Here is a 24,801-nt window from a genome sequence, read left to right as displayed (position 1 = left end):
CTGTCATCCCAACACTTTGGGAGGCTGAAATAGGAGGATCACTTGAAGCCAGGAGTTTGAGACCAGCCTGGATAACACAGTGAGACCCCCATTTCTACAAAAAATAAACAATTAAAACAATGGGTTTTGCCTTTCTGGAAGATGTGAAAGATCAGGAAAAATAACCGAGAACCTAGAAAGGTTTTACATTCAAATTAAACCGAGATAGATTAAAAGCCTTCCACAGTTTAGTAATTTTCCTAAAGCAATTTGAGTTTGGTTATCATTATTTGCACTCACCAAATCCAGAGGGAAAATGGCATTTGAGTTCATCAGAGGCAGAGGATTAAATGGGCCTTGGAAAGTGCAGTACCTGGTTCGCCAGGGGCGCAGTCCTCCCCAAGGGCTGCCCCACGCGGACTCGGCTGAGTGGGCACGGACCACCTTCCACCTCTGTGTTCCATTAGAGAAGCAGCTTGAAGCCCGCAGTCCTCAGCTCTCAATCTGCTCCCATTCTCCAGGGTTGAACCACTTGAAGTATCAAAACTTTTAGTCTGAATGTTGCCTTGAGACCATTAAACTTAGTCAAGATTACTGATGTCATGAACTCCATAGTAATCAACTTAATAAGCAAGAAGAAAATACAAAAGATGACTTAAAAACAGGGAAAAAACAGAATGAATAAGGTATGAAAATAGCATGGGAGCCATAAAGATTTTTTTTTATTGCCACTTGTTTGAGATATCAAACATGACTTAGCTACAGTGCAGGCAGGCATGAGCCATTTGGTCAGTCGAAACCCATGGCAATAAACATAAACTACAGACTATGCCACATTCCTACTTCTTGTGCTGTTCAATTGTGTCCCAGGTTTTGTTTGTTTTATTTTGTTTTATCATGTAATTCAGTGCATTGAAATTATTACCATGGTAGTCACTGTAATTGTGGTTTTTATGGTAGTCTATGCATTTAACCAAAAAGAGCTGTGCTTCCGGGGAACAGGTCTTAGGCAGCACTTTCCAGTCACCTTAGCAGAGCTCCTCTCTCATGCAAACCACCCCCTCCCACCGCCATTCATGCATCTGTGGGGACAGTGCTTTTCATGAAACTGGAGTTGATGGTTGATTTAAAAATGGAATTGAGTATTATCCGTCACAAATCACAGTTGAGCAACTCCCAAAGATGGGCTGACAATGTCCCACAGAATTACATACCACAAGTATTTTGATTTGTTTACAGACAACATCGATCCCCACACACTGGGTCTTTGGTCACCGTGTATTGGTAGGACCAAGGCTGGCAGGCACCTTTCAGACCATGTGACTTCTAACAGCTCAGCAATTCCCCCATCCCATTCAAGAGCAGAAGGTGGCCACAGCTCACAGAGCCCAAATTCCAAAAGGATCTCCAGGCCCCTGAGGACTCAGATGCTTCTCATGACTCTCTCTCTCTGTCCGTCTCTCCCTCCAGCCATCTCTCTCTCACACACGCAGCAGGCATACATAAATACATACACACAGAGTACACACAATCCCCATCCAAGTTTGGCCCTGGGGAAGTGTTCACACTTCCGGTTCCAAGCATGTCTACATGTCATCACTTCCTGGTGCAGTGGGAGACAACAGCCTGATTCTGGAGTTCTGTGACCCACCCCTGCCTCACCAAGAGCTAGGTCGCTCCACCAGAAGCCAGGTGAGTTTGTCTCTCCCTGAGCCTGTTTCTCTACCCCCACCAAACCATGTTTCTAGGTATCCTGCTTTTTGTCCATGACCCCGATAAACACCATGGCTTCTGTACTTGCTTTTCAACTGAGAGAGGAACCCCTGCTATCCTCCACCCCCACCTGCCATTGAGAAGTCCCCTTGTTGGTCACTCCCCGCTCCTGCCTAGACAGGCTTTTCTGTTGAAACTGCAAGCACAGGGCCTGTTGTGCATCGCTGGTTAGGGGGCTTGGAGGTGGAGAATTAATTGATGTCATTCATTCAGTCAGTATTGTTGCATGCTGATCATGTGGTGGGCCCAACTCTGTCCTCTGTGGGGACAGCTATAAATAGGCACATCCCTGCCACATAGCACTTGTGTTCTAGTTGGGGCAGCAGGCAGTACCCAGACCAGGAAGCACTGTGCCCGGTGGCAGCAAGTGCCATCAGGAGGAGAGCCTGGGAGGGGAGGGTGGGAACAGGGCAGGTACAACTCCTCTGAGAAGGATCATTTAAGCAGAGCCCTTACTCCATAGAACACAGAGGTGGCATGTGGGCCACGAGGAAGCAGCTAATGCCACTTCTTCCCTCAGACCCTCCAGAAGCCTCTGGGGTCTGTGAGCCCCCTCCTCCGACAGACACACCTCCACACACACTCAGCCCATGCAGCTTTGGTGCTTCTGACTTAGTTGCGTAATTATTTTGAAAGAATTTCATGCAAGAAGCCCATTGGATGCAATTAAAACATGTCAAATATGTTCTCAAGGCAAGCCCTCCCATTTTTAACCTTGTCCAGCTTGTGAAAGTATAATCAGTGCTACATGTGATTATAACTCCCCTTGAAACCAACATTTCTATTTTTCAAAACAGCAAGCCAGTGGACTCAGAACATGATTTTAGAATTTCAGGAATCCAAATTATGGAAAAGGTGAAATATTTTACCTCCATGGCAGTTGGCCTCCCAGGAATTCCCAGGGAGGACATTGTATCTGTTTAAGAAAAAAAAAAAAAAAAATGACAAAGTAACCCATTTTGAGGCTCTACTCAACAGATGTGTAGAGTATAGAAATCTATGTATTATTAAATAATTCTTTTTAATATGCTCAAGAATAAGCAATTTGTAAGCCTGTTTACGTTCTCACCATCTGGGTGCATTCTGTCACCCATCTGTTTCATGTAATTATGTAATTATCAATATAAGGAAAGAATAGGTGATATAATTAACAAGAAAAACTGATCCACACTGAAGAGTAAAAATGACATGCATCTGTTGAATAGCTTTTTGTTTCTCTCCCTTCATTGTTAACTGTTTTATTCACACCCTTCAGGAGAGCTGTTTTCGCCATGGTGTGCAATCTCTCTCTCTCTCTCTCTCTCTCTCTCTCTCTCTCTCTCTCTCTCCTCCTCCCTCCCTCCCTCCTTCCCTCCCTCCCTCCCTCCCTCCCTCCCTCTCTGTCTCTCTCATATGAAGGCAGAGTGTTTCATCAGGTATTATGGAAGTGACACAACTTTGAAAGAAATGAGCAAAGCCTTCTTGGAATTATTCATTGATTCTCTACCTCTTTGAGGGCCCTCATAGTCACTTCCAGAAGATGTAAGGTAGCAGCAAGAACTCTAGGAAATATTTGAATTACTTAGTGACAGATGGAAGGACAGGGCAGTGTGGGGCCCTCTCAGATATTGGATAGAGAAGCTGCTTGAGAAAAATTCCCAGACTCGGTGTTTTTGTTGTGATGTCCGGGGCTCAGGCAGTCTGTGTTGTTTCATAACAGTACCACCATCCCAGTGGATTGTGTTCGTTTCTGCGTAATCCCACATAAGTTAGTCCCTGGAGTAGCTCCTTTGTGTAACAGAGCTTTGTGTATGTGGGCACACAGACGGAATTCAGGCAACTTTGTCACCCTGCAGACAGCAATGGTGGGGGAGTGGTCACCCCCTCCTCTGTCTGACCAGGCCAGGCTCCAAAGTTCTCCCTCTGTGACTTGGAACCAGCAATATGTATGTATTCAAGGAGGGGCGTCCCTATGATCTCTTAGTTCCTGTGACACCACCCCCCCCAACCCACCCCAAGCCCTTCTGTTGAGTCCTAAATTCAGTTCTCCAAAGATGAACACTGTCCACAGGGATTCTCCCCAATAATGGAGGAAGCCATCCCGGAAGATGCATGGTCTTGACAAAACCTTGAATTTCAACTCCAAGACACACAAAGAAGACTCACAGTCCCCTGGACCCCTGTAAACAGCAGTCACTATTAGAGATGAAGGCCTAAAATCTCAACATTTCTTTCCACTGATTGAAAATTCGGGAGCAGGGCTCCCCTCCTGGCCTCCTCAGTATTCTGCAGACCATCCTGCCCTCCGTCCCAGCAGGGATCCTGCCTGCAGAGCGCTGCACCTGCTTCCTGTTTAGGGCATAGGGCAGGCAAAAGGAGAGTGGACAGAGAAGCCTCCACAGGGAGCAGACCCATAAAACTGCAGAGGCTTTCTAAGCAATAGCTCTCACCACGGAATTAAACCCCACTCACACACTGACAGAGAAATCTCTTATTCAGTCACTTCTTAACTTTTTTTTTTCTTCAAACAGTGCCACTCACTTACTCTAGGGCTCACTCTGTTTCCTTTTGCTTGGTGATCATTTTGCATGTTGAGATTGTGTTGTTTTGGAGACGCGTGCTCATCTTGGCATCTCGTGACAGAGCCTCTTGATGGCACAGTCTCCCTCCAGGCTTGGCTTCTGGTTCACCTCCCACACGGGGAGCCTCATGTCAAGGCAGTCACTGGCTTCTCTGCCTGCATTGTTCCACGTCCAGCAAGCAAATAAATAACTAGTTCCCACGCAGGTTTCTCTTTGTTTCTTTGAGTCAAAAATTATTCTTTGATAAATCCTCCATAAAGCCTTCCTCTAATCCTCCATAAAACCTTCCTCTAATCTATCTGTATTTTGAATTGTTATTGCTAAGGATTTTGTTCTTAAAACAATGGATACCCATAGAACAAGCATATCGGAGAAATTACTGGCACGCCATGGGGAGAGTATTTGGAAGGAATAAGTAGTAGGGACAAATGCGGCTGGGTTACTCGGGATTTTCATGGTTTTGACTTTATGTTTCCTTAAATCCAAAGTTAAAATAGTTTAATTTCAATCATCACTGATTAATCCATTAAGGATTTTAAAGAAAATAATACCATGTGACTCCTAAAGAACCTTTTGTTTTCCATTTCTAGTTTTGAAAGGTTTCAACCATTATTTCTTTTTCAAGAAACATTTCAATTGTATTTTTTAGTATTTAACAAAAGAATATAGAGTGATTCTTCCTCAAGAGAAAATTATTATAGAAGACCTCTTTTTATATATATATCATATTCAACTAAAATAAAAATTAAAAAACTTCATATTCTATACTGAGCCACATTAAAAATCGTTAAAGCTTAGACTATATGGTTTTCATTTAACCCTCAAAAGTGGCATTAATTTTTCAAGTGGTAATTGTTGCTTAAGATGCTATTGTGCCTGTGTGATAAATGTTTAATGATTTGGTAGTACATGCATGGCTTAAAATCCATTATTTATTGCACCTTTGCTTGCCTGGCAAAGGTGACGATTTTATAGCCCCAGCAGTCATGCAAACACATTTATACCAAACCGATGACTGATAATAAATTTCCTTACTGTAAATGTCAGTGGGTTTCATGTGTTGCTGCCATTACATCTTGTTTGGAAGCTGAATGCTACACAGTTATGGGAGGCGCCAGATGGTGTCATTAACACGAACACTGGGACTGTTTACCACTGACGTGCGTGTGAGAAATTAAAAGTACGTGACCTATCTTTACACTGACGTGTGATGTCAGTGGTGAACGGGTGTTAATTACAGTGCAATATGCTTGCCTAGTCCCTTCCATCCCACTCAGAGGGGTTTTAGGGAATTTTTTGAAAATAGTTTGTGTTTGAATATACACAGAGTGAGCAAAAGGGAAAATTTCCCGAGGACTCCTGTTTGGTTTTGTATTTGGAGTCTCAGACACCCTGAAAGTCACAGCTGTCATCACATAGGTGTCACCCTTGTGAGCAGCAACCTGCGTCCCTGCCAGGACTTCTGGGCATGGGGAAGCCTTTTGTGCTGATTAATGACAGCAGTATTGTTATTGGTGTTTGCTTGGTTGGGGGTTTTATTTTTATTTTCATAACTACTTCAGATATTTTGAATACTGTTTTGGAAAAGTTTCCATTGAGAGCATGGAATTAACGTTTTTTTAAAGTGCTGTCAAAATCATCAGGATTTGATTCAAAGAATGAGAAGAAAAACAGTGGACATTTTCTATACCAATTTTTTTTTCATGGGATGGGATCTTCATTTCCTAAGAATTAGCAGTAAAGACTTAGATCTTTATTTTCCCTGATCTGATGTGAAGTATCTGTGTGACTGAAATTAGCCTTGTGTGTTTTATTAAAATGTTTCTCTGACTGGTGTTCAGCAGTGGTCACTCCCATTTATTGTATTTCAGCTTCCTTCCTGTTGACGTTTCTGCTTAGCTCTCTTTTCATTTCTATTTAAAAAGAAGGTGGATTTGTTTTACTCCTCCCTCCAAGTCCTTCACTTGAACCAAGAGGCTATTCCATTGAATCTGACCAAATTCCTTTGAACTTTGTAGCCTTAGCACACTCTGTAGGAATTTTCAGAAAGGCTTATTCTTTCAAAACAATCATTGTGCATTGCTTTTACAAAAGCCCAGCGAGCCTTTTGGTGTACAGAATTTTAAAGTCATGTGAAAGAGAATACAAACCATTGTTCGCATTGAGATGAAAGAGATATGCTTAATTTCTTCAGACTAAATCAGAGATACAATTGGATGTCAACAGAAATAGTGAGCCTAATTGAAAGACTAAAATTGTGCATGGAGGCACACATTAGAAATTTAAAATAGAGTCGCACATGTTAGCTTGCTCACAGGACACGTGTGTTGAAAATATCCAGGAGTGAAAATAAATGTGAAATAAATATCTAGGAGTGAAAATGGTGGCAAGGTAGCAAGATTGAAAAGTTGTATCTGTGGAACAGCACTCACTTGGATCAAACTTCTCAGAAAAAATGAGTTTTCTGCCACTGCTGTCGTTGTTCTAGCAAATGAACCAGAGGCCTAAGCCAGCAGAGCAAATAGCCACTTAACTTATGGGGCCTGAACAAACAGCATATTCCCTGGGGGAACAGAAGTTCTCATCTTATTCTGTGTGCAGAGATTTACCAAGTAATATTGCCTGATGGGAGGTGGTGGTGTGGACACAATTGGCCATGAGCTTTCCCTCCCAGCCTTCTGTCCCGACTCCTTCTCCTCCGTTTGTGTCTCCCTCTACGTCTGCTTCTTGTATTGCCTCTGCATGACCATGCAGCCTTCTCCTTTCAAAGGTTTCTCTCAGAACATAATCTGCAAATCCATTCATGTAGACTGACCTAGGGGTCAGTGGGTGTGTCATCCTTCCAAATCCTTGCCCTGACTTTTCTCTCTCATCCAGGAACTTGTTCCCTCTTGTTCACCTGGAAATATCCCAGTGATTCTGCTAAATTTAGCTCCACTGTCACTTTCTCCAAGCTGCCTTACGTGACTTTTCCTGCTATCCTAGACCAGTTAAACTTCAGCTGATTCCATGGCTTCCCAGCTGATATGGTTTGGCTGTGTCCCCACCCAAATCTCAACTTGAATTGTATCTCCCAGAATTCCCAGGTGTTGTGGCAGGGACCCAGGGAAAGGTCATTGAATCATGGGGGCTGGTCTTTCCCGTGCTATTCTCATGATAATGAATAAGTCTCACGAGATCTGATGAGCTTATCAGGGGTTTCTACTTTTGCTTCTTCCTCATTTTGTCTTGCCACCACCATGTAAGAAGTGCCTTTCACCCTCCGCCATGATTGTGAGACCTTCCCCAGCCACATGGAACTGTAAGTCCAATTAAACCTCTTTCTTTTCTAAGTTGCCCAGTCTTGGGTATGTCTTTATCAGCAGCATGAAAACAGACTAATACACCTGCTGAGTCCAGAAAAACTTCCTAGGTGAGCACAGCCTAAACTACTGACCTACAGAACCATGAGCCACATGAATACGTACTCTTTTAACCCACTGCATTTTGGCTTGGTTTGTTATACAACAATAGCTTCCTGATACACTACCCTTGTCACATGTGCTGCATTTTATTTGTTTACTTGTCTGTCCCCCAACCTAATGAGAATTCCTTAAAGACAAGAACCATGCCTCATTCACACCTCAGCATTTAGACCAATTGTTGGCATCTGGTAGATGCTTGGTATGTATCTGTCAAATTGAAATTGTTGAATTAAGCTCTGTTAAAGTTTTGGTGGTAGAATTTCAGACATCAGGATACTGAATAGGTTATCTCAATGCCCTCAGAATTGCTTCACACATTCAGTTTCCTTCCCCACTAACAAGTTAGACTGTCCTTGTTGCTAGTGTTAAAGATAGTGGGTCCAAAATGGAGTCACTTGTGCTAAAGTTCCACTTTACCAATCCGAAACTAAGTTATTTACTTGAAATAGCTGAGAAATCACGAGAGAGGTGATATTCAAATCCTGTTAAGCCAGCAAGATTTTGCTTACGTCTCTCTAAGGAAAGAAATACTGAAATGAACAATCCACTAGTTGTTCATTGTTCCTGTGTTCCTTCACTTCTGTACTGCTGATAAAGCTTACCCACTCTGTCTAGCTCATCAGAGCTCCTTTCTGTTTTGTAGGCTGAATGCTGCCCCGTTCATGAATTGCTAATCAAAGTCAGATCTGTGAAACTCAATTTGTTGAAATTTTGTTCTTTGACTCTAGAATATTGATTTTTATCCCCCAAATTTTTTTCCAGAGTTGCTTTTCTAGTTGGAGAAATGACTCTTTGGCATAGTAACTCTTTGCTATATAGTTTTGTTTCTATAGGAATAAGGGCAGATTCCAGCCTACTTCCAGGATATAAGTACAAAATATTTTAAAGTCTATGGCTAAATAGCAACTGTTCACACATCTCTGATATATCATATGTCCCACCCTTTATGATACAGATTGGAAAGAGAAAAATGACCTGAAATTCTCTTTCCTTTAAGCAAATAGTACTTAGTTGATGCCCCCTACATTCTCTATAAACCTTCCCCTTACTGTTTTTAGGATGGGAAAACAACCAACAATATAACTGTTTTTCATTTCACAAAAATCTTAGAATACATTTACCACAGATTAGTTCATATATTTCTCTGATTTCTTAACTCATTATTAAGACATTCATAATCAAACTCTGTATTATAAACATATACATATATGCTATGATATTGTGATAAAATAAATATACATTTGGTCTCTGTCCCCAGCTCCTGGTCAGAGCTCCTGAAACACTGGTAACTTCCTAAATGATAAAAGCAACAGGAACATCTTTTGTTACAATATTTTGTTTTCGTTCCCCACCCCTGACAAAACTCTGGTGCAATAAAGGTGAGAGGAGCATCTTTTGTTATTGATTACAAGCTCCTTTCAACAACACATGAGTCTGTATATTGACAAGATGATTTTTGGAAAGTACCTAAGGAAGGGGGCTGGTTGTCAGGAGAACCAGCCATGTCATTAGAGAGTTGGAACTTTCAGGCCTACCTGCCAACCTCCAGGGAGAGGAGAGGAGCTGGAGGTTGAGTTCAACCACCGGTGGCCAATGATTTCATCAACCATGCCTACACGATGAAGCCTCCATAAAACCCTAACCAAAGTGGTTAGGAGAACTTCTGAGGTGGTAAACACCAGAGGTGCTGGGAGGGGGACACATCTGGAAAGCACATGGAGGCTCTGTGCTTTTTCCCCTGCATGCCCTGTGCAGCTGGCTATTCCTGAGCCCAACTCTTTTATAATGGCCAGTAATACAGTTAGCAAACTGTTTCTCCAAGTTCTGTGAGCCATCCTAGCAAATTATCGTAACCTAAGCAGGGGTCATGGGAACCTCCAGTTGATAGCCAGCCAGTCAGAAGTACAGGTGGCAACATGGACCTGCGATTGGCATGTGAAGTGGGGGTACAGGGAGCAGCCTTGTGGGACTAAGCCTAGATAGACAGTGTCAGAATGGAATTGAACCACAGAACAGACACACTGCTGGTGTCAGAAAATTGGTCAGTGTGGGAAAAACTCACACATTTGGCATCACAAGTGTTCTGAGAAAATGTAGAAGAAATAAGTTGTTTTTCCTTTTAACATAGTTTAAGTTTAATACATGGAAGACAATTTTTGTTCTCTAATAACTGTCCATCATTTCAGAAGGGTACTATTTAATAGGAAGAATGCCTTCCATCACTTTTGAATGTGTTTCCCAAACCTTTCAGCTCATGTCCTCGTTTTATTCCAGTACAAGTAGTTCTTTCATGGGGATATAGAGCTTGAGAATGATTAGGTAGCAGGATGTTAAGTAGTTTGTTAAAGAGATACATCTGTAAGGTAGTACTAATTATTACTTATAGAACAATGCAAGTCAGGTTGTTGGTTCTGTAAATCATTTTTCTTCCATGGATTTAATTTATTCCTGCCTTTCCTTGTGTGTTCACCCCCAGAGAAGTCATTTCTCCAGTTTATGGCTGACCCTGTATTGAGACTGATACCTGGAGTGCCAGCTAGCTGACACAGACCAGATAGGATTCGAGTAGGATATTGCAGAAACCCAGAGGACATTTCTGAACACTTTACACTACTCAAGGTGGCAAAGGAGAGACATGGAGCCATATGAGGTTATCTTGGTTCTTGTGCTAATGTGCCTTATATTAAGGATTAATGAATTTCAGTGTCTCTGAAAAGCCAACAGTGGATCTCCCTTGCCGACGTTTGTGTATTGCACAAAGGCAACCATATTTTAATGATCATATGAGCTACTTGTTTGGGGGCTATTATTTAATTGGAAACAAGTGAATTAACCACCTAATTCATGAAATCTAAGTTGCCATCAATTATAAGATGTACCTTTATTTTAGGTAGTATTAAGAAAAAAAACTGCAGCCAATTAAATTGTAACACAATGTCTAAATGAGAGTCCTGAACAGCATATGAATCAGTCATATAAGTCTTAGTGCTTTGAAATTTCTTTCATCTATTCAGAGAGGGGAGGCAATTTACGTGCCCTTCAATTGCACTATTTGCTGGGTGATGTGGAAAATTTTTTTGCATGTGTCTCAGTAACAAAATGTAACACAGCTTCATCTCCTTGTCATCTTTTATTTGCTCCTGAAAAGCACTCAATTGTTGCATTGCAAGAAAACATGGAATTACATCCATTCCTCCAATGACTAGTATTTGCTTCACTAATATCAAATTTGTACCTTGCTGCTCAGTTTCTGGGCCTTTATGGGAACACAACAATAAGTATTCATTTCAGTGCCAAATCATGCTGTAATCTTTTTGAAGACATTGTTAGAAGCACTTAAACTCAACACATATTGTGCATATAATGCACATGACTCTCTTGAAGTGATGATGATGAACAGCCATGGCCAAGTACCCATGCACAAGTAAGGACAACTATGTCACTGCTACTGTCTGGCTGACTGCTACTGTTGAAATGCTGTTGACTGGAAGGCTGATTTCAGGAACACCAGCATTAAAAAAATGTGCACGCTAGAATTGATGAAATCCAGTAAAGTCCCTCAACTTAGCTTCCAAATCATTTTTCTAATATAAATGTTTAAGAATGGCCACAAGTGAATGTCATAGGGTGGCAATAATTTTAACTTTTAGAAATGTGCAAATTAATGATAATGCCCAAATAGGGAATATGGGTATATGAGGGATTGAGACAGATGGAGTTGATAAGAGAAATACAAGAAAAATGCTAGTTAAAGAAATTTACTTATTGAATCATAGAGGCCACCGTGGCCCACTTTTTGACCTCTGCTACCTGATTTTGAGTATGCTCTATCCAGTGTTAAGAAAAAAGCCAGTATCCTAGAATCACCATTACCCTCAGTGGATATCACAGACAGAACAGTTTACATTTTTTCTAAAGTGCTGGAGCTACTAAATTGTTCTGAGCTTCCTGGTACCCCCAACCGAGAGGAAAGTTAAGTGAATCCTTCATAAAGCAAGTCTCAAAACCACAGCCTGACCTCAACAGACTTACGCTCTGCGGGACAGAGGTGTTGGTATTCATATCATACTTTTGAAACTTTTAAATTATTTTAGTAGAAAGTCTTTTTGAAATTGCATTTTATGCCTGTTGAAGAGATTCCAACTGATTGGTTCTGTTTAAAATGTCTATACCCCCCTACTCTTTATTTATTTGTAATATTGCAATACTTTGCCTCAAAGAGGTCAACTTGAACTTTGAGCCCTAAACTAATATTTGTACCACTGTAAATCTGTCATAATTTGTTTTGCTCAAATTGGGAAAACAGACAGTTTCTCAAGGAGAAAAGAGAGAGAGAGAAGCATAAGAAAGATTACATTTATAAAGCAAAAGTAGGCTTATTATGGATTTCAGAAATTTTATTCCTAATGGGTTTGAATCTTTCCAGCTTTCATTTCCTTGTATGGACAGAGCTCCCTTTGAAGTCTTTGGAAGCTTTCTGTAAGAAAAGATGTAGATACACATGGGTGTGAGCTGAAAATTGAGCTCATTGTTTTGCCCTTTTCAAACGTGTTTTTCAAAGATTTGCCTTTCATATTGCAGATGGGAGAGAGGATCTGCAATTTTACCTTGTGTAACATCTTTGCCTGAAAAGCTCAAAGTATTTGTAGACGTTTTTAAAAGACTGGTTCCCATGTTTGCCTGCTGAGGAAAGCAGAGGTTCATGTAATTTACTTCCATTTTACACCCGAGGAAACTGGTATTTAGGAAAAAGAGGCTCAGAATTTCAACCAGTGGCAAAGTTAAGAAAACAAGCCCAAACCTTACCACCAAGCTAATGACACCCAGGTTAATGATCCCAAAGGTGGAACGTAACCTCCAAAAGAAATGCTATGATAAGAAAAAATTCACCATAGATAACATCGTGATCCATTTTAGTATGAACCTTGTATGTATTATGTAGGATCATTTGTATTTATTTTTGTCGCTTTCTAGTGTATCAGCCTATTTGTTGTTTTAATAACTCCCGATTTTGAATCTAACATTGAAATTGAGTTTCAGTAATGCTTTTATAGTCATTCTAACTCATTCTAAGTGCAGAAGAGAAACCAAACCACTTGCAGAAACACGGAACTCGGGTCTATGTATATCCAATGAAATTATATTTTGACCATTTTTTTTCTATACACACAGAACAGTTAACAAGTGTTAACTAAAACTCAAAACTATTTATTTAAGTTCTCTTGACAAATGTATGTGAATCATGACATAAACTCAACTGGGTGTGCACATCAACATCATTTTTACTAAAAAGATCAAATTTAATCCTGAGTGGTTATTACATCCAGATTATTCATTTGGCCATTTAAGCAAATGGGAATGAAGCAACTAAAATAATTTGGAATACAGAAATTATGTCAACACCCTTTCCAAAGGGTCCACGAAACACGAAGTTGATGTGCCTATTCTACCACTTACCACATGCCCCAAAATGCATGGCAGAAATTGTTCAGCTAAAAGAAGGCAAATGCTCAAAACACAGAGACGTAGTTCCTGGCCTCTAGGAGTTAATAGTCTAGTTGCAGGGTGGCAGGCAACCAAATAAATGGATAAAAGCAACCACAAGCTCCTTCAGTAGTGACTCAGCTACTCACATGTACAGTCTTCTGTTTCAGAAGCTCATAGGGAATTATAGATAAAGAGTTAAAAATAAATATTTGTGGGCCGGGCGCGGTGGCTCAAGCCTGTAATCCCAGCACTTTGGGAGGCCGAGACGGGCGGATCACGAGGTCAGGAGATCGAGACCATCCTGGCTAACACAGTGAAACCCCGTCTCTACTAAAAAATACAAAAAACTAGCCGGGCGAGGTGGCGGGCGCCTGTAGTCCCAGCTACTCGGGAGGCTGAGGCAGGAGAATGGCGTAGACCCGGGAGGCGGAGCTTGCAGTGAGCTGAGATCCGGCCACTGCACTCCAGCCTGGGCGACAGAGCGAGACTCCGTCTCCAAAAAAAAAAATAAATAAATAAAATAAATAAATAAATATTTGCTCATTTCTATTCCCTGTTTTCCCATCTCAGCCTGTCTCCCCTCCCATCTGACCTCCGAATCTTCCACATTCCTCCCCGCCCCCCCCAACCCCCAAACTCAACTTTAGAATTTCCTAACAGGGGTATCAAATATTATCATTACTTCCTTTCCTACCTAAGCAATGGAATCTATGGTTTGTATTTTAAAGTCATTATGAGAGTTGACATCAACTTTAAGGAATTTCTTTTTTAGCTTAAAAGGTTAGCTTATACACCATGATGTATGGTTTGTTTTATCTTGCTGGGTTACTTGTTGATCTCTACACTTAAAATCATCCCTTTGTCGAGAATCGCTTGAACCTGGGATTCTTAAGTGTTTAAGAATGGCCACAAGTGAATGTCATAGGGTGGCAATAATTTTAACTTTTAGAAATGTGCAAATTAAAGATAATGCCCAAATAGGGAATATGGGTATATGAGGGATTGAGACAGATGGAGTTGATAAGAGAAATATAAGAAAAATGCTAGTTAAAGAAATTTACTTATTGAATCATAGAGGCCACCGTGGCCCACTTTTTGACCTCTGCTACCTGATTTTGAGTATGCTCTATCCAGTGTTAAGAAAAAAGCCAGTGTCCTGGAATCACCATTACCCTCAGCAGATACCACAGCGGAGGTTGCAGTGAGCCGAGATGGTGCCATTGCACTCCAGCCTGGGCAACAACAGCGAAACTCCACTTCAAAAAAAAAAATCATCTATTTGTCTAAAATGCTAACCTAATGCCATTAGAAAAATAGAAATGTCTGGAAAGGATATGGAGGTAAGAATTGGATTTCCCATCCATGTTATTCCTGGTATGGTAGGTAGGTAAATAGGTTACAATTCACCCGGTTTAATCTTTGAAATAATTTTCCATTATGAGGATCATTTAATTTCTGTCTATAAAATGTGAGCCAAGAGCTAGGGCTTTTATTTTTACTTTTCTATGAAGGAAATCAGACCCAAAATAGAATCTCCAATGCATGGGACAGTTTTTGGCAGATGGTCAGAGGGAGAAAAGGAAAAGCTGGCTTGACTCATAGGATCTTGCATGTCTATTTTTCTTTCCCATGAAAACTCATAGTTTGAGGGAACATAAAGGAAGGAAATATTCTGCTTTCATCAAAAAGTAACCTGTGCTTCCTGCTTCTGTGCAAAATAAACCCTTCATAAAGCAGCAGAAGCCGTCTTCATTTACAGTTGTCACTGAAGGGGGTTTCCAGGCCGGGAAGAATTTTTTTTTTTCAAGACATTTAAAAACTATCTATACTAATAAAAGAAAAACACGATTTTTTCAGGTCGGAAGACCTCATCATACCTGGCGATGGATATGTTTTTAATTAAAACCTGGGCACAAAATTGGGTTGACTATGAATCATTGTGATGCCTGGCCGCTCTCCTGAGACACCCACCATCATTGGTACTGGTTGCTGGCTCTTGACACCGGAGGCCACTTTGTGTACTTAGCAGTTAGAAAGGTGATGTGTGAGGCCCGGCAGCTGTTGGTGTTACAGCTATTGTGTAGGAAACAAAAGCCATTCTGTTCTGTTCCCCAGACTGCCTTTGTATCACTGATACAGGAGCTGTTTCATAAATGAGGTATAATTCTTCACCGGAGAATTTCATTACTGCCCATGTTTCAATGTTAGCTTACACTTCCAACACAGAGGGGAATGTCTGAACATATCTCCTTTTGAAAAGAATCTTGGCTTCTGACCTCTGTCAAGATGCTTGCATTTTAAATCTGTTAACTAGACCTGCGATTAGATGCCATCATTACAACACATATGCTTCCCACCTTCCTTGCTCTAGACCACCCAACGTAAGGCTGGCTAAAATGTATTTGCTGTCAGCCTGCCTGTCTTGGAAATTAAGCAGAGTACAGTATACACTGGCACCCAGGTGAACCAGTAGGAACTAGGTTTCTCGCACAATTCCTCATGGATCTGTCCTGGGAAATTCTCGTAGAGCAAATCAGAACTGACATTTATTTGAAGAACATGCACTTTTTCACCCAAATGGTATATTCATTATTTTCATTTAGAAAGTATATCAATCTAGGAAGTTTTCAGTAGCATATAAAAAACAAACTGGCCTAAACAATCAAAGAAGTGCAGTGGGCTGTGTCATTCTTCCCAGCCTTCATCCCTCCCTGGGCTGTGTCCTTTACTGTGTGATTTTGAGGTTTCTCCCTCTAAAGGTGAGCGTATTTCCCTAACTCATGGATGTTAGGCTCAGCTACATGACTTGCTTTGGCCAGATTTTAAAAGTATTCCTATTTTCACTTACCTTTCTTGTATTTCTGCCATTGCCATGAGAAGAACAAGCTCTGGCTCCCTTGCATCAGAGAAATGTGAGGCAGGTTTGGAATCTGCAGGTTGGAGCCAGACCCAGCTGAGTCCAACCTAGATCAGCCAACTTCCAGCTGACCCAGAATTGCAAGAGCCAGAATAAGTGACAGTTGTTTTAAGCCAATGCATTTTGAAGTGGTTTGTTTCACAGCACTATTGTGGCAATATCTCACTGATATGTACTGCTTATATAACTGAAGAGTCCAAAGGTAGTATGGGTTTCAGGTAGGGTTTGAAAAGAATGCCTGTTCTGTTTCTCTGTGATTCTCTTGGGGCTTCAACACAGGATGGTTTCCCTCTTGGCATGATGACCATAGCCATTTCAGGCTTCACATTTACACCACATGCCATCCAGAAAACAAGACGGCTTCTCTTCTTCAACTATCATGCAGAAGTCCTGGGCTTCACTCTGATTAGGTTAACTTAGGTCACATGTGTGTCCTGACCCAATTACTGAGGAAAGAGAATGGAGTATGTGACTTGGTTTATGTGGATCCGAGTCCCTCTTGAAAATGGGAGTGAGCCCAATATCTTCCAAAATCTCTGTTGTGCCAACTTAAAGGTGGGAGTTGTAGGGTGGAAATGATGTTGAGAGGTACAAGCAATGTTAATTATGGAGTCTGAAATCTCCCACTTTTGTTTTAAATTTCTATCAATATATTGTTTGGCTCAAGCCATTTTCCTTCCTCCATGTTGCTAGGCTATGTAGAGACAGAGAAATGGGATTTATGCTCTAGATCTGAGATGTTACCTTTAAATGGCAAAGCATATGGCCACACCCATGCCCCTACAGTACTGGAAAGTGGGTGGGAACCCAAATAAGACTTTACCATTATTCTGTCAGACTTCCAACTCCTGGTATCCCAGGATTTTAAGAAAATCCAAAGCAGGTTTGACCTATCAGAATGTGGAGATTTCTGACCCAGAGGATGAAGTTAATGCTGATGTAGTTAACAGCATGGGATGAGGTGATAAGAATATCTTTCCATTGACTTCTGGTCACCATTGTTTCCAATGAGAAGTCAGCTGTAATTCTTGTTACTGTCCAGACACCATAGTAAGCACCAAACAAAAAAGTATGTTGAATCAATGGGTTAAAAATAGAACCAAGATCTTTTGGCATAGATCCCAATGTTCTTCCAAGAATGCTCTATCACTTCTTTGTAAAACTTTACTTTGCACAGTTAATGTACCCCTTGCAGCTTCTGCAGGGAAGTAAATCAAATCAATGACTAATTCAGGCCATTTTTGTAAACATGGACATTAACATGATCACCAGTTACTTTCTGTGATTCTAAGAGGCCTCCCTGACTCTGAAGTATCTGAAAGGCTGAACAACCCTAATTATTTAACACATTTTTGCCATTTAATAAATGTTTGCCATTTTACAAATATTATTGAGCATCTACTGTCCAGAAGATACCGCGTTAAGTAACGTGAGGGACACAGAATTGAACATGAGCTAAAACTTATCTTCAAGTACCCAACTATTATAATTTGTCACTCAAGGTTTCAGGGAAACTGTGGACAGAAGAAAACACTTAGGACCTCTCATGGAAGTACAGATTCTCAGGGAGTAGCTTGCCCATCTCCTTGTAGTATCATTTACTGGTGGTCTCTAATCATTGAGGGTCTCCGCTCTGTATGAGACATCTGTCAGCATTAAGACAAAATCTTGAAAACCAGGCATTCTGATGTGACCTAGCTGAGATGTCAGGCATATTCACATATTCATACATTAATTTCTTAAAAATACCTTCCCGTGCATTTCACTGTGGCTGTACATGGGCACTACTGGGTTTGTTTTGGTGGTAATGTCCTGGTTAAATAACTCTACATAATTGGTAATTTGGGGGTATGAACACTGCTACATTTTCTTTGATTCCTTCTTTGCCTTTGTATTTTTTTTCCAGATCAGTTATGCTTTAAACCATACAAACAGAAAACTAACATTGGAACCTAAAATAACTGTCAATGCCAAGATCATTGTGGTCGGTGCATCCAATGTTGGAATTTCCTTCCTAGAGACATTGGTATTTTGGTGAGTTGTTTTATTCTATTGATTGATTGGTTTTTAAATAATAAAAATTATCTTTCTACATCTGAAGAGAACACCCTCAGAGAACAGACCTGAGATTGTTCGGTACTCCACACACCCTGCCTATGTGGATGAATCAATCAGTGAAAGAATATTCTACATCAGGGTCAGCAAACTATAGCCCTGAGGCCAGGACTGGCTTGCCAAGTGCTTTTGTAAATAAAGCTTTATTGGAACACAGCCACACTCATTTATGTGTTGTCTGTGGCCATTTTTGTGCTACAGTAGCAGATTAGATGGCAGACTCCTCTGCTGAGTAGTTGCAACGGAGACCATATGGCCTTCAGTGCCTGAAATATGTACTGTCTCACCCTTCCCAGAAACAACCTACTGACCCCTTTTCTAAAGGAATGTTTTCCTTACTGGCCAGATCATAAGAACCACCTGCAGCATTTGTTAAAGATGTAGGTTCTAAGATCCTGCACCCAACTTGCAGAACCTGGACTCCTGGGGAAGGGTCTAGGAATCTGAATGTTAATAGGCACTCCACATAATCAGGCAGGTTTGGGAATGAGTTTTGACTTCATACATTACAGTTTCAGAAATGGCATGTGGGCCAGGACCTTTCTTCAGCCCTTGAATTTTGGATCCCATGGAACAGGTAAAACCCTTCAGGGAATACAGAGGCCTATGCATCTCTTCTGATGCTGTTTTCTCATCCCCCTCAAAGCACTAAACAAGGTTTCCTTTCAGAGCCCATTTTTCTGATGCGTGAGGCTCAGGGATTTGCAGCATCCCCAGTCTCTCTCTCCATCTGCTCATTGAATTGAGCACCTCTTTAATAGAGAACACCCTGGGTTAGGGTCTGAGAACTTGGGATCATGGCCTGGCATCATCAGCACCTAACATGGAGCCATCAGTGTATTGCCTAGCTTCTGTCAAACTCGCTACCTTCATTTACTTTTTTTTAAGTCTCATAGATGTTTTAAAACCCTGACTTTGGGAACCACAGAACCCTGGATTAAGAGTCCAGTTTATCCAAATCTTTTGTTCAGGATCACGTGAAAAACTTTAGCTACCATTCAAAACTACAGGTGCTGAGAGGTAAGCAGGAGATAGGAAAATGCAGCCCACCGTCACTCTTCTGGAAGCCAGCAGAGTTCCTAGCTCAAGACAGGCGGGGCCTTGTGAGGGGCTGGGTAAGAAAATGAACGGAGGAAGTGACCCTCAAAAGGTGTATGTGCCTGGTTAACATGGAGACGAGCTAATCCCAAGTGGTTATTTTGCTCATTTAACATCACATTAACCAGATAAAAAAAGAATTGATTTTTTTCCCTTTCTAGCCAGTTTGTTCAGTTCTCTAGAACATACCCTTAGGTAACTAGAAATAAATTATGTGTCATTATTGAAGTTAGTAACAGAGTTCATGTGCTTTAAATAATGTGGTCAGTCTGCAGCAATATTTCACTGCAAGCATGAAATGATGAGAAGCACCTAGGAATATTCCATTCCCAGGGCATGCCACATTGTAGTCTGAGTGCTTTACTTATTCTGATGGGTCTCTGCCTTGAAAACTTTCGAACAGCAAGTTTTATGCAACCATTTTTGAATGATGAATTATCAAGGTGGAGCTGTGAAATTATAGCAGTTAAGAAGTTATCATAAACAGGTCTTAAATCTTAATTTAGCTATCTACTTAGTCATAATGTTTTGTTTAAATGATTACATTGAGACATATACGAGTAATTTTCTTTTTGTGGAGTCAACTTAGATTTAATAAAGACAAGTATAAATTTTGATGTAAGTATTGGGTTGATTAAATTTCCCAATCAAATAGAGCTTTTTAAAGCATTCTAAAATACTCATAATTCTCTATCATTATTACACAGATTATGTACACTAAAAATAGACTGGTATCAGTTTACGGATCTCTAATCCTTAAGAGGAAATAGTTTTCTTATTATTTTTCTCTAATTATCTTAAGTTAGCAATCACCATGGTAACCTACTGCTTATTTTACTTTCCCAGTTTAACTGCCATTTGAATTTAATTTTATACATGATTTGAGCTGAAATGAAGAAATACAGCTTTCACCCAACACTGACCACCAATGAGGATTGAATCTACATTTTGGAAGCAAAATTTAGGAAAATCAGCCTCCTTGTAGTCTTTTTTTGTTTGTTTTTGTTTTTGTTTGGAGAGAGTCTGTTGCCCAGGCTGGAGTGTAGTGGAGCAATCTCGGCTCACTACAATCTCTGCCTCCCGCCAGGTTCAAGCGATTCTCTTGCCTCAGCCTCCCAAGTAGCTGGGATTACAGGTGCAAGCCACCATGCCCGGCTAATTTTTGTATTTTCAGTAGAGATTGGGTTTCACCATGTTGGCCAGGCTGGTCTCAAGCTCCTGGCCTCAAGTGACCCACCTGCCTCAGCCTCCCAAAGTGCTAGGATTACAGGCAGGGGCCACTGCACCCGGCTGCCTCCTTGTAGTCTTGAGCTGCATTGTCAGACTCAGCAGGCGCACCATCGTTCCTAGAAAATCCACTTGAGGCTCAGGACAGTAACCTCTTTCTCCAGAAAATCTGGTAATTCTGTCATCTGATGACAAAACAAACACAACTTTCTTCTTGTATTATTTCCATGTAAGAAATTATAAAATACATTTGGTCTTCTCTTCAAGGGACACCAAAAGCTGTTTGTGTAAATTTCTATGCTTTCTTCCCCAAGTGCTGAGGTGCTACTGGGAGAGCTGAAGTGCTTTACGCAAACTCACTACCTAATATACCCTAGGATGTAAGCTCCATGTGATGAGGGAATACTGCGCTGGTGTTCTGACTTGTTTTTAAAGTATGCTATTTTATCTGCTGGCTGTGTGCAGTTAATCTGCACAGACACATCTCCTTGTCTGTGGTTGTCAGGCCTGAGTCCTGCGTCTTGTCTTTCCTAGGGGGAGCCTCTTGGGCCCTCCAGCACCGGGAGACATGCGTGGCAGGCGTTTTCCTGGGGACACACTCCAGCATCCCAGTCTTTTACTTCCCCTGCTGTCCTCCGTGCCTTCCTGTTGTTGGCCCTAGTGATCCCCAGCAGAGCCTAGGAGCCAACGGCCCTCAGAGGCTTCTACAGTCTCCCTCAGCCCTGCGGGAGGCCTCCAGGGGTGGAGATGGGCAGGGGCGTAGAGTCATTCAGGGTGGGGTGGGCTCAGCTCATTGGTTCCCTTCCCCATTGTCTTGTCCACTTGGCCTCTGAAGGGAGCCCAGGAGGAAAGGACCCAGGCTTCTTTCCTGTCACCTGCCCGGCGGGCGCAGGAGCGTGCACGTTTGTGGCAAGGATCAGGAGCTGGGCAGGGCAAGGCAAGGGCAATGGGGTGGTTCTCTTGCATTGCAGGGCATAGAGGAAGAAAATGCCGGCTTGTACTATGGGGTAGAGGGCCGTGAATTGGAGGGGAAAAGACAGATCTTAAGACATTCACTGTGAGATTATGTGTGTTCTTCATAATGCCCAAGACATTTAAGTGATACACTTGGATTATTTTTCAATGACTGTTCTTGTGATTGGTGGGTTTGTTCATTTGGCTGCCCTGTTCTTTGGGACTGAAAGTTCCTAGCTCGGACACTGCAGATGTCACGTGTGCGTTCTCCTTCTCAGCACTTCCATTATGAAGACTCTGTAAAACCTCCAAGCACTGGAGAAAGCAGAAAGAACTTGGCTGCAGCCATTAGCCCACCTCTGCTGCCAAGAAGTGCTGTGGCCCTGAGGGAGGTACTGTCCTCATCTGTGCCGAAGGAGAGTCCCAGCAGGGGCTCCCAGGTCCTGCCAGCCCGAAGGCACCACCACGGTAGAAACTCCACAAACCCTATGAGGGTGAGATCTGTACAGTGAACTCACTATAAAGTGAACTTCCACCGAGTCTAGCATCACTGAACTCCTCAAATGCAGTGCTTTGACTATTTCAGGTTTCCACAAAGATACTCCAGAATCTTTTTTTTAAAGTATATAAATGCTGTAGCAAAATAGAAGAAAAAAAAAAAAAAGAAGAGGAGGAGGAGCCGGAACCAGGTGTATGCACCTCTCTGCATCCTTTCACTCCTGGTGTGACACGTGGACCAGCAGCATTGACATCACCTGTGAGTTCGTCAGAAATGCAGAACCTCAGGCCCTGCCCCAGACAGTGTCCCAAACAGGCGTTTTTTCCAGAATGATGCAGAACAGCACCTTGACTGTCTCCTGGGCCTGCGTTCATGGAGCTGAGGCAGTTGCTCTCCTCTTCTGTTTCAGCACATGAGTCTCTATGCTTCAGTGTTTTGTAGTATTTACTCCTAATTACGGGGAAGTTCCTTTTTAATCCATTATTTTTAACTCTTTCCTAATTTAATCCTGACGTAAAGAATCTTTTGAAGAGCCTGTAATGGCACTAGAAAAATGCTTACAAGAGTCACGGATGAGAATGACTGAAAGCAGCCCAGCCTGTGTCCCCGCGACCCTCCGTGTGACTAGAACACTGATTCGCAGGAAGCACTGGTTGGTGGGCACTGGAAAGCCCGGGTTCCCCTTGTCTTCCATTTCCACCACTGAGAAGAGTTTTCTTGAAAACCAACCAAATCATCCCAGCAAAAGAGGCAACCTCAGACTTTCAGCCTAGACATTGATCCCCTCATCTGGTTGAATGTGTCGAGGTGACTAAGAATAGCTTGGACCAAGCAGGGCATGTTTTTAAAGCTGCAATTGTGGCAATGACCACAACTCCTGTTATCAGGTCGTGCAGTTCCGCACAATATCCGGCACAGCTGTGGGCTCTGGCAGCAGCCAGCCTAGCGCTGGCGGCTTAATTAGGCTTTTTATCTTTACATTTGTCTGAGGACATCTGAAACCTTCAGTGTGGCCTGTCACTAATTAGGTGACTAATTAAATAGTCAGTGCTTCCTTGCTGATCTCAGAGCTCAACCGCAATGGACAGGTTTGTGACTGTGACTGCCTGTCCTCTCGGTCTCTGCACGTGTGCTCCTCGCAATTGCCCTGTTCATTGCCCTGTGCTAAGACAGCATGGGAGTGAGGCCCAGGGCATGTGCAGGGCCGCCCTCCAATGTGCCCAGGCAGCAGGCAGCACGGACATCCACAGCGGGGGCGTACAGGAGACGGACATCCACGGGGCATACAGGACATCAGGTCTGGTGCAGAGGCTGGTCTGGTGGCCAGAGCAAAGGGGATGGTGGAAGGAGCTTTATGTGTCAGATACAAGAGTCTCATTCTCCCCAGGCAGCAAGACTTGACATTCTGCCATCGGAGAATAATGATCCAGAACGCACCCTGGTGTCACTAATCACAACGGGGTTTCCTATTTGACTCCAATATTTAAATGTAATTAATGTTAAATAAAAGCACCTCCATTTACTGAAATTATCCACCCCTGCTTGTTTCAAGGTAACTTATCTCCTCATACCCACATTAGAGACTCCCAGAACAAAAGCAAAGCAATCCACTTTGAGCAACCTTAGGCCTTTTCGATGGGGGAAGGTCAGCTTATTGTCCTTTTTTTGTGGGTGCTTTGTGATTCTTTGGCATCAAGGGTAAGTAGGAAATGCATTTTTCATGATCACACACAGCACAAACCATGTACCTGGATCTGAGTCATACACCCGCCTCCTCAGTCTTCATCATTTGTTATTGGATGATTTTCAAATAATCACATTGGTACCTGTCTTGGTTTGCATTCTTTCAAACCAAGCTGAAAACAAAGCATTTGGATACAAGTAGCTGATTTGGGAGTGATCCTAGGGAACTGCCTGAGAGCAGGGCCATGTGACAGGGAAGTGAGGACAGCCACAAAGCCAAAAGACACCCTTGTCGGTGGGTCCCCACTGTGGACAACTGAGGTCCGAGAATGGCCTTGGGCAGAGGCAGGCAGACAGGAGACCCTTTTTCAGGTGAGCAGGTGGGCCAGGGTGAGGTGAGTGGGCCTCAACACTGTCTCTGGAGTGCCCTTACGGTCCCTTCGTTTGCTAAGTTTGTTCGGTTCTTCCTTGTTAATATTCTTGAAGTTGCCTTTTACTGAAACTTGGGCATAGACGATGATGGAGAAGAAGCTGTGTGGAGAGGTTTTTGTGGGTTTCTTGCAGTTCTAAAGAGGATGCAGGTGTACTACCAGAAAGTTTTGCTGGAAAAGAGATGGCATTTAAGGACCTTGTCTTGGCAAATACTTTATTTCTACTTTGGGATGGAGTTAAGGTTAGAATCAGTAGTTTTCAAAACATGGTCTGTGGCCCAACACCATCAGCATTGCCTGGGAAGCTGTCGGAGGTGGGGATACTCAGGCCCCACTCTCCAGGGACTGAATCCAAAACCTGGGGGTAGGGCCAGGCTCTGCTTTCCCAGCCCTGCAGGGGAGGTGGCAGGTCAAGGAAGTCAGAAGCGAGGAGTGGAGAGGGCCCAGGAGAATGATTCCAATACCCAGAACTTCAGTCTTCTCACCTGTGCTGCAGGGAAGGCATCCAGAATTCCCTCCTCACACACCGGCCTGAGCATTCAGTCAGGTAACAAATGTCAAGCATCTGTCCAAAGGCCTAGTGCTGACACTTGTTAGACAGACACCTCCCCAG

At 42.3% G+C, this 24,801-nt stretch overlaps 1 protein-coding gene across 2 annotated transcripts in view; it reads left to right on the top strand.

Annotated features, from left to right (window-relative positions):
• Positions 1-24,801, top strand: part of CFAP61 (cilia and flagella associated protein 61) — a 290,588-nt gene that overhangs the window by 147,438 nt on the left and 118,349 nt on the right. For both annotated transcript variants that reach the window (NM_001193937.3, XM_028827214.2), the window contains 1 exon segment: positions 18,088-18,215. In NM_001193937.3, coding sequence (NP_001180866.1) covers positions 18,088-18,215 — 128 coding nt within the window.

This window comes from Macaca mulatta, chromosome 10 (assembly GCF_049350105.2).
Source record: "Macaca mulatta isolate MMU2019108-1 chromosome 10, T2T-MMU8v2.0, whole genome shotgun sequence".
In the NCBI taxonomy this organism is placed as follows: Eukaryota; Metazoa; Chordata; class Mammalia; order Primates; family Cercopithecidae; genus Macaca; species Macaca mulatta.
The sequence above is the reverse complement of the archived record's forward strand: the minus strand, read 5'-3'. Positions and strand labels throughout refer to the sequence as shown.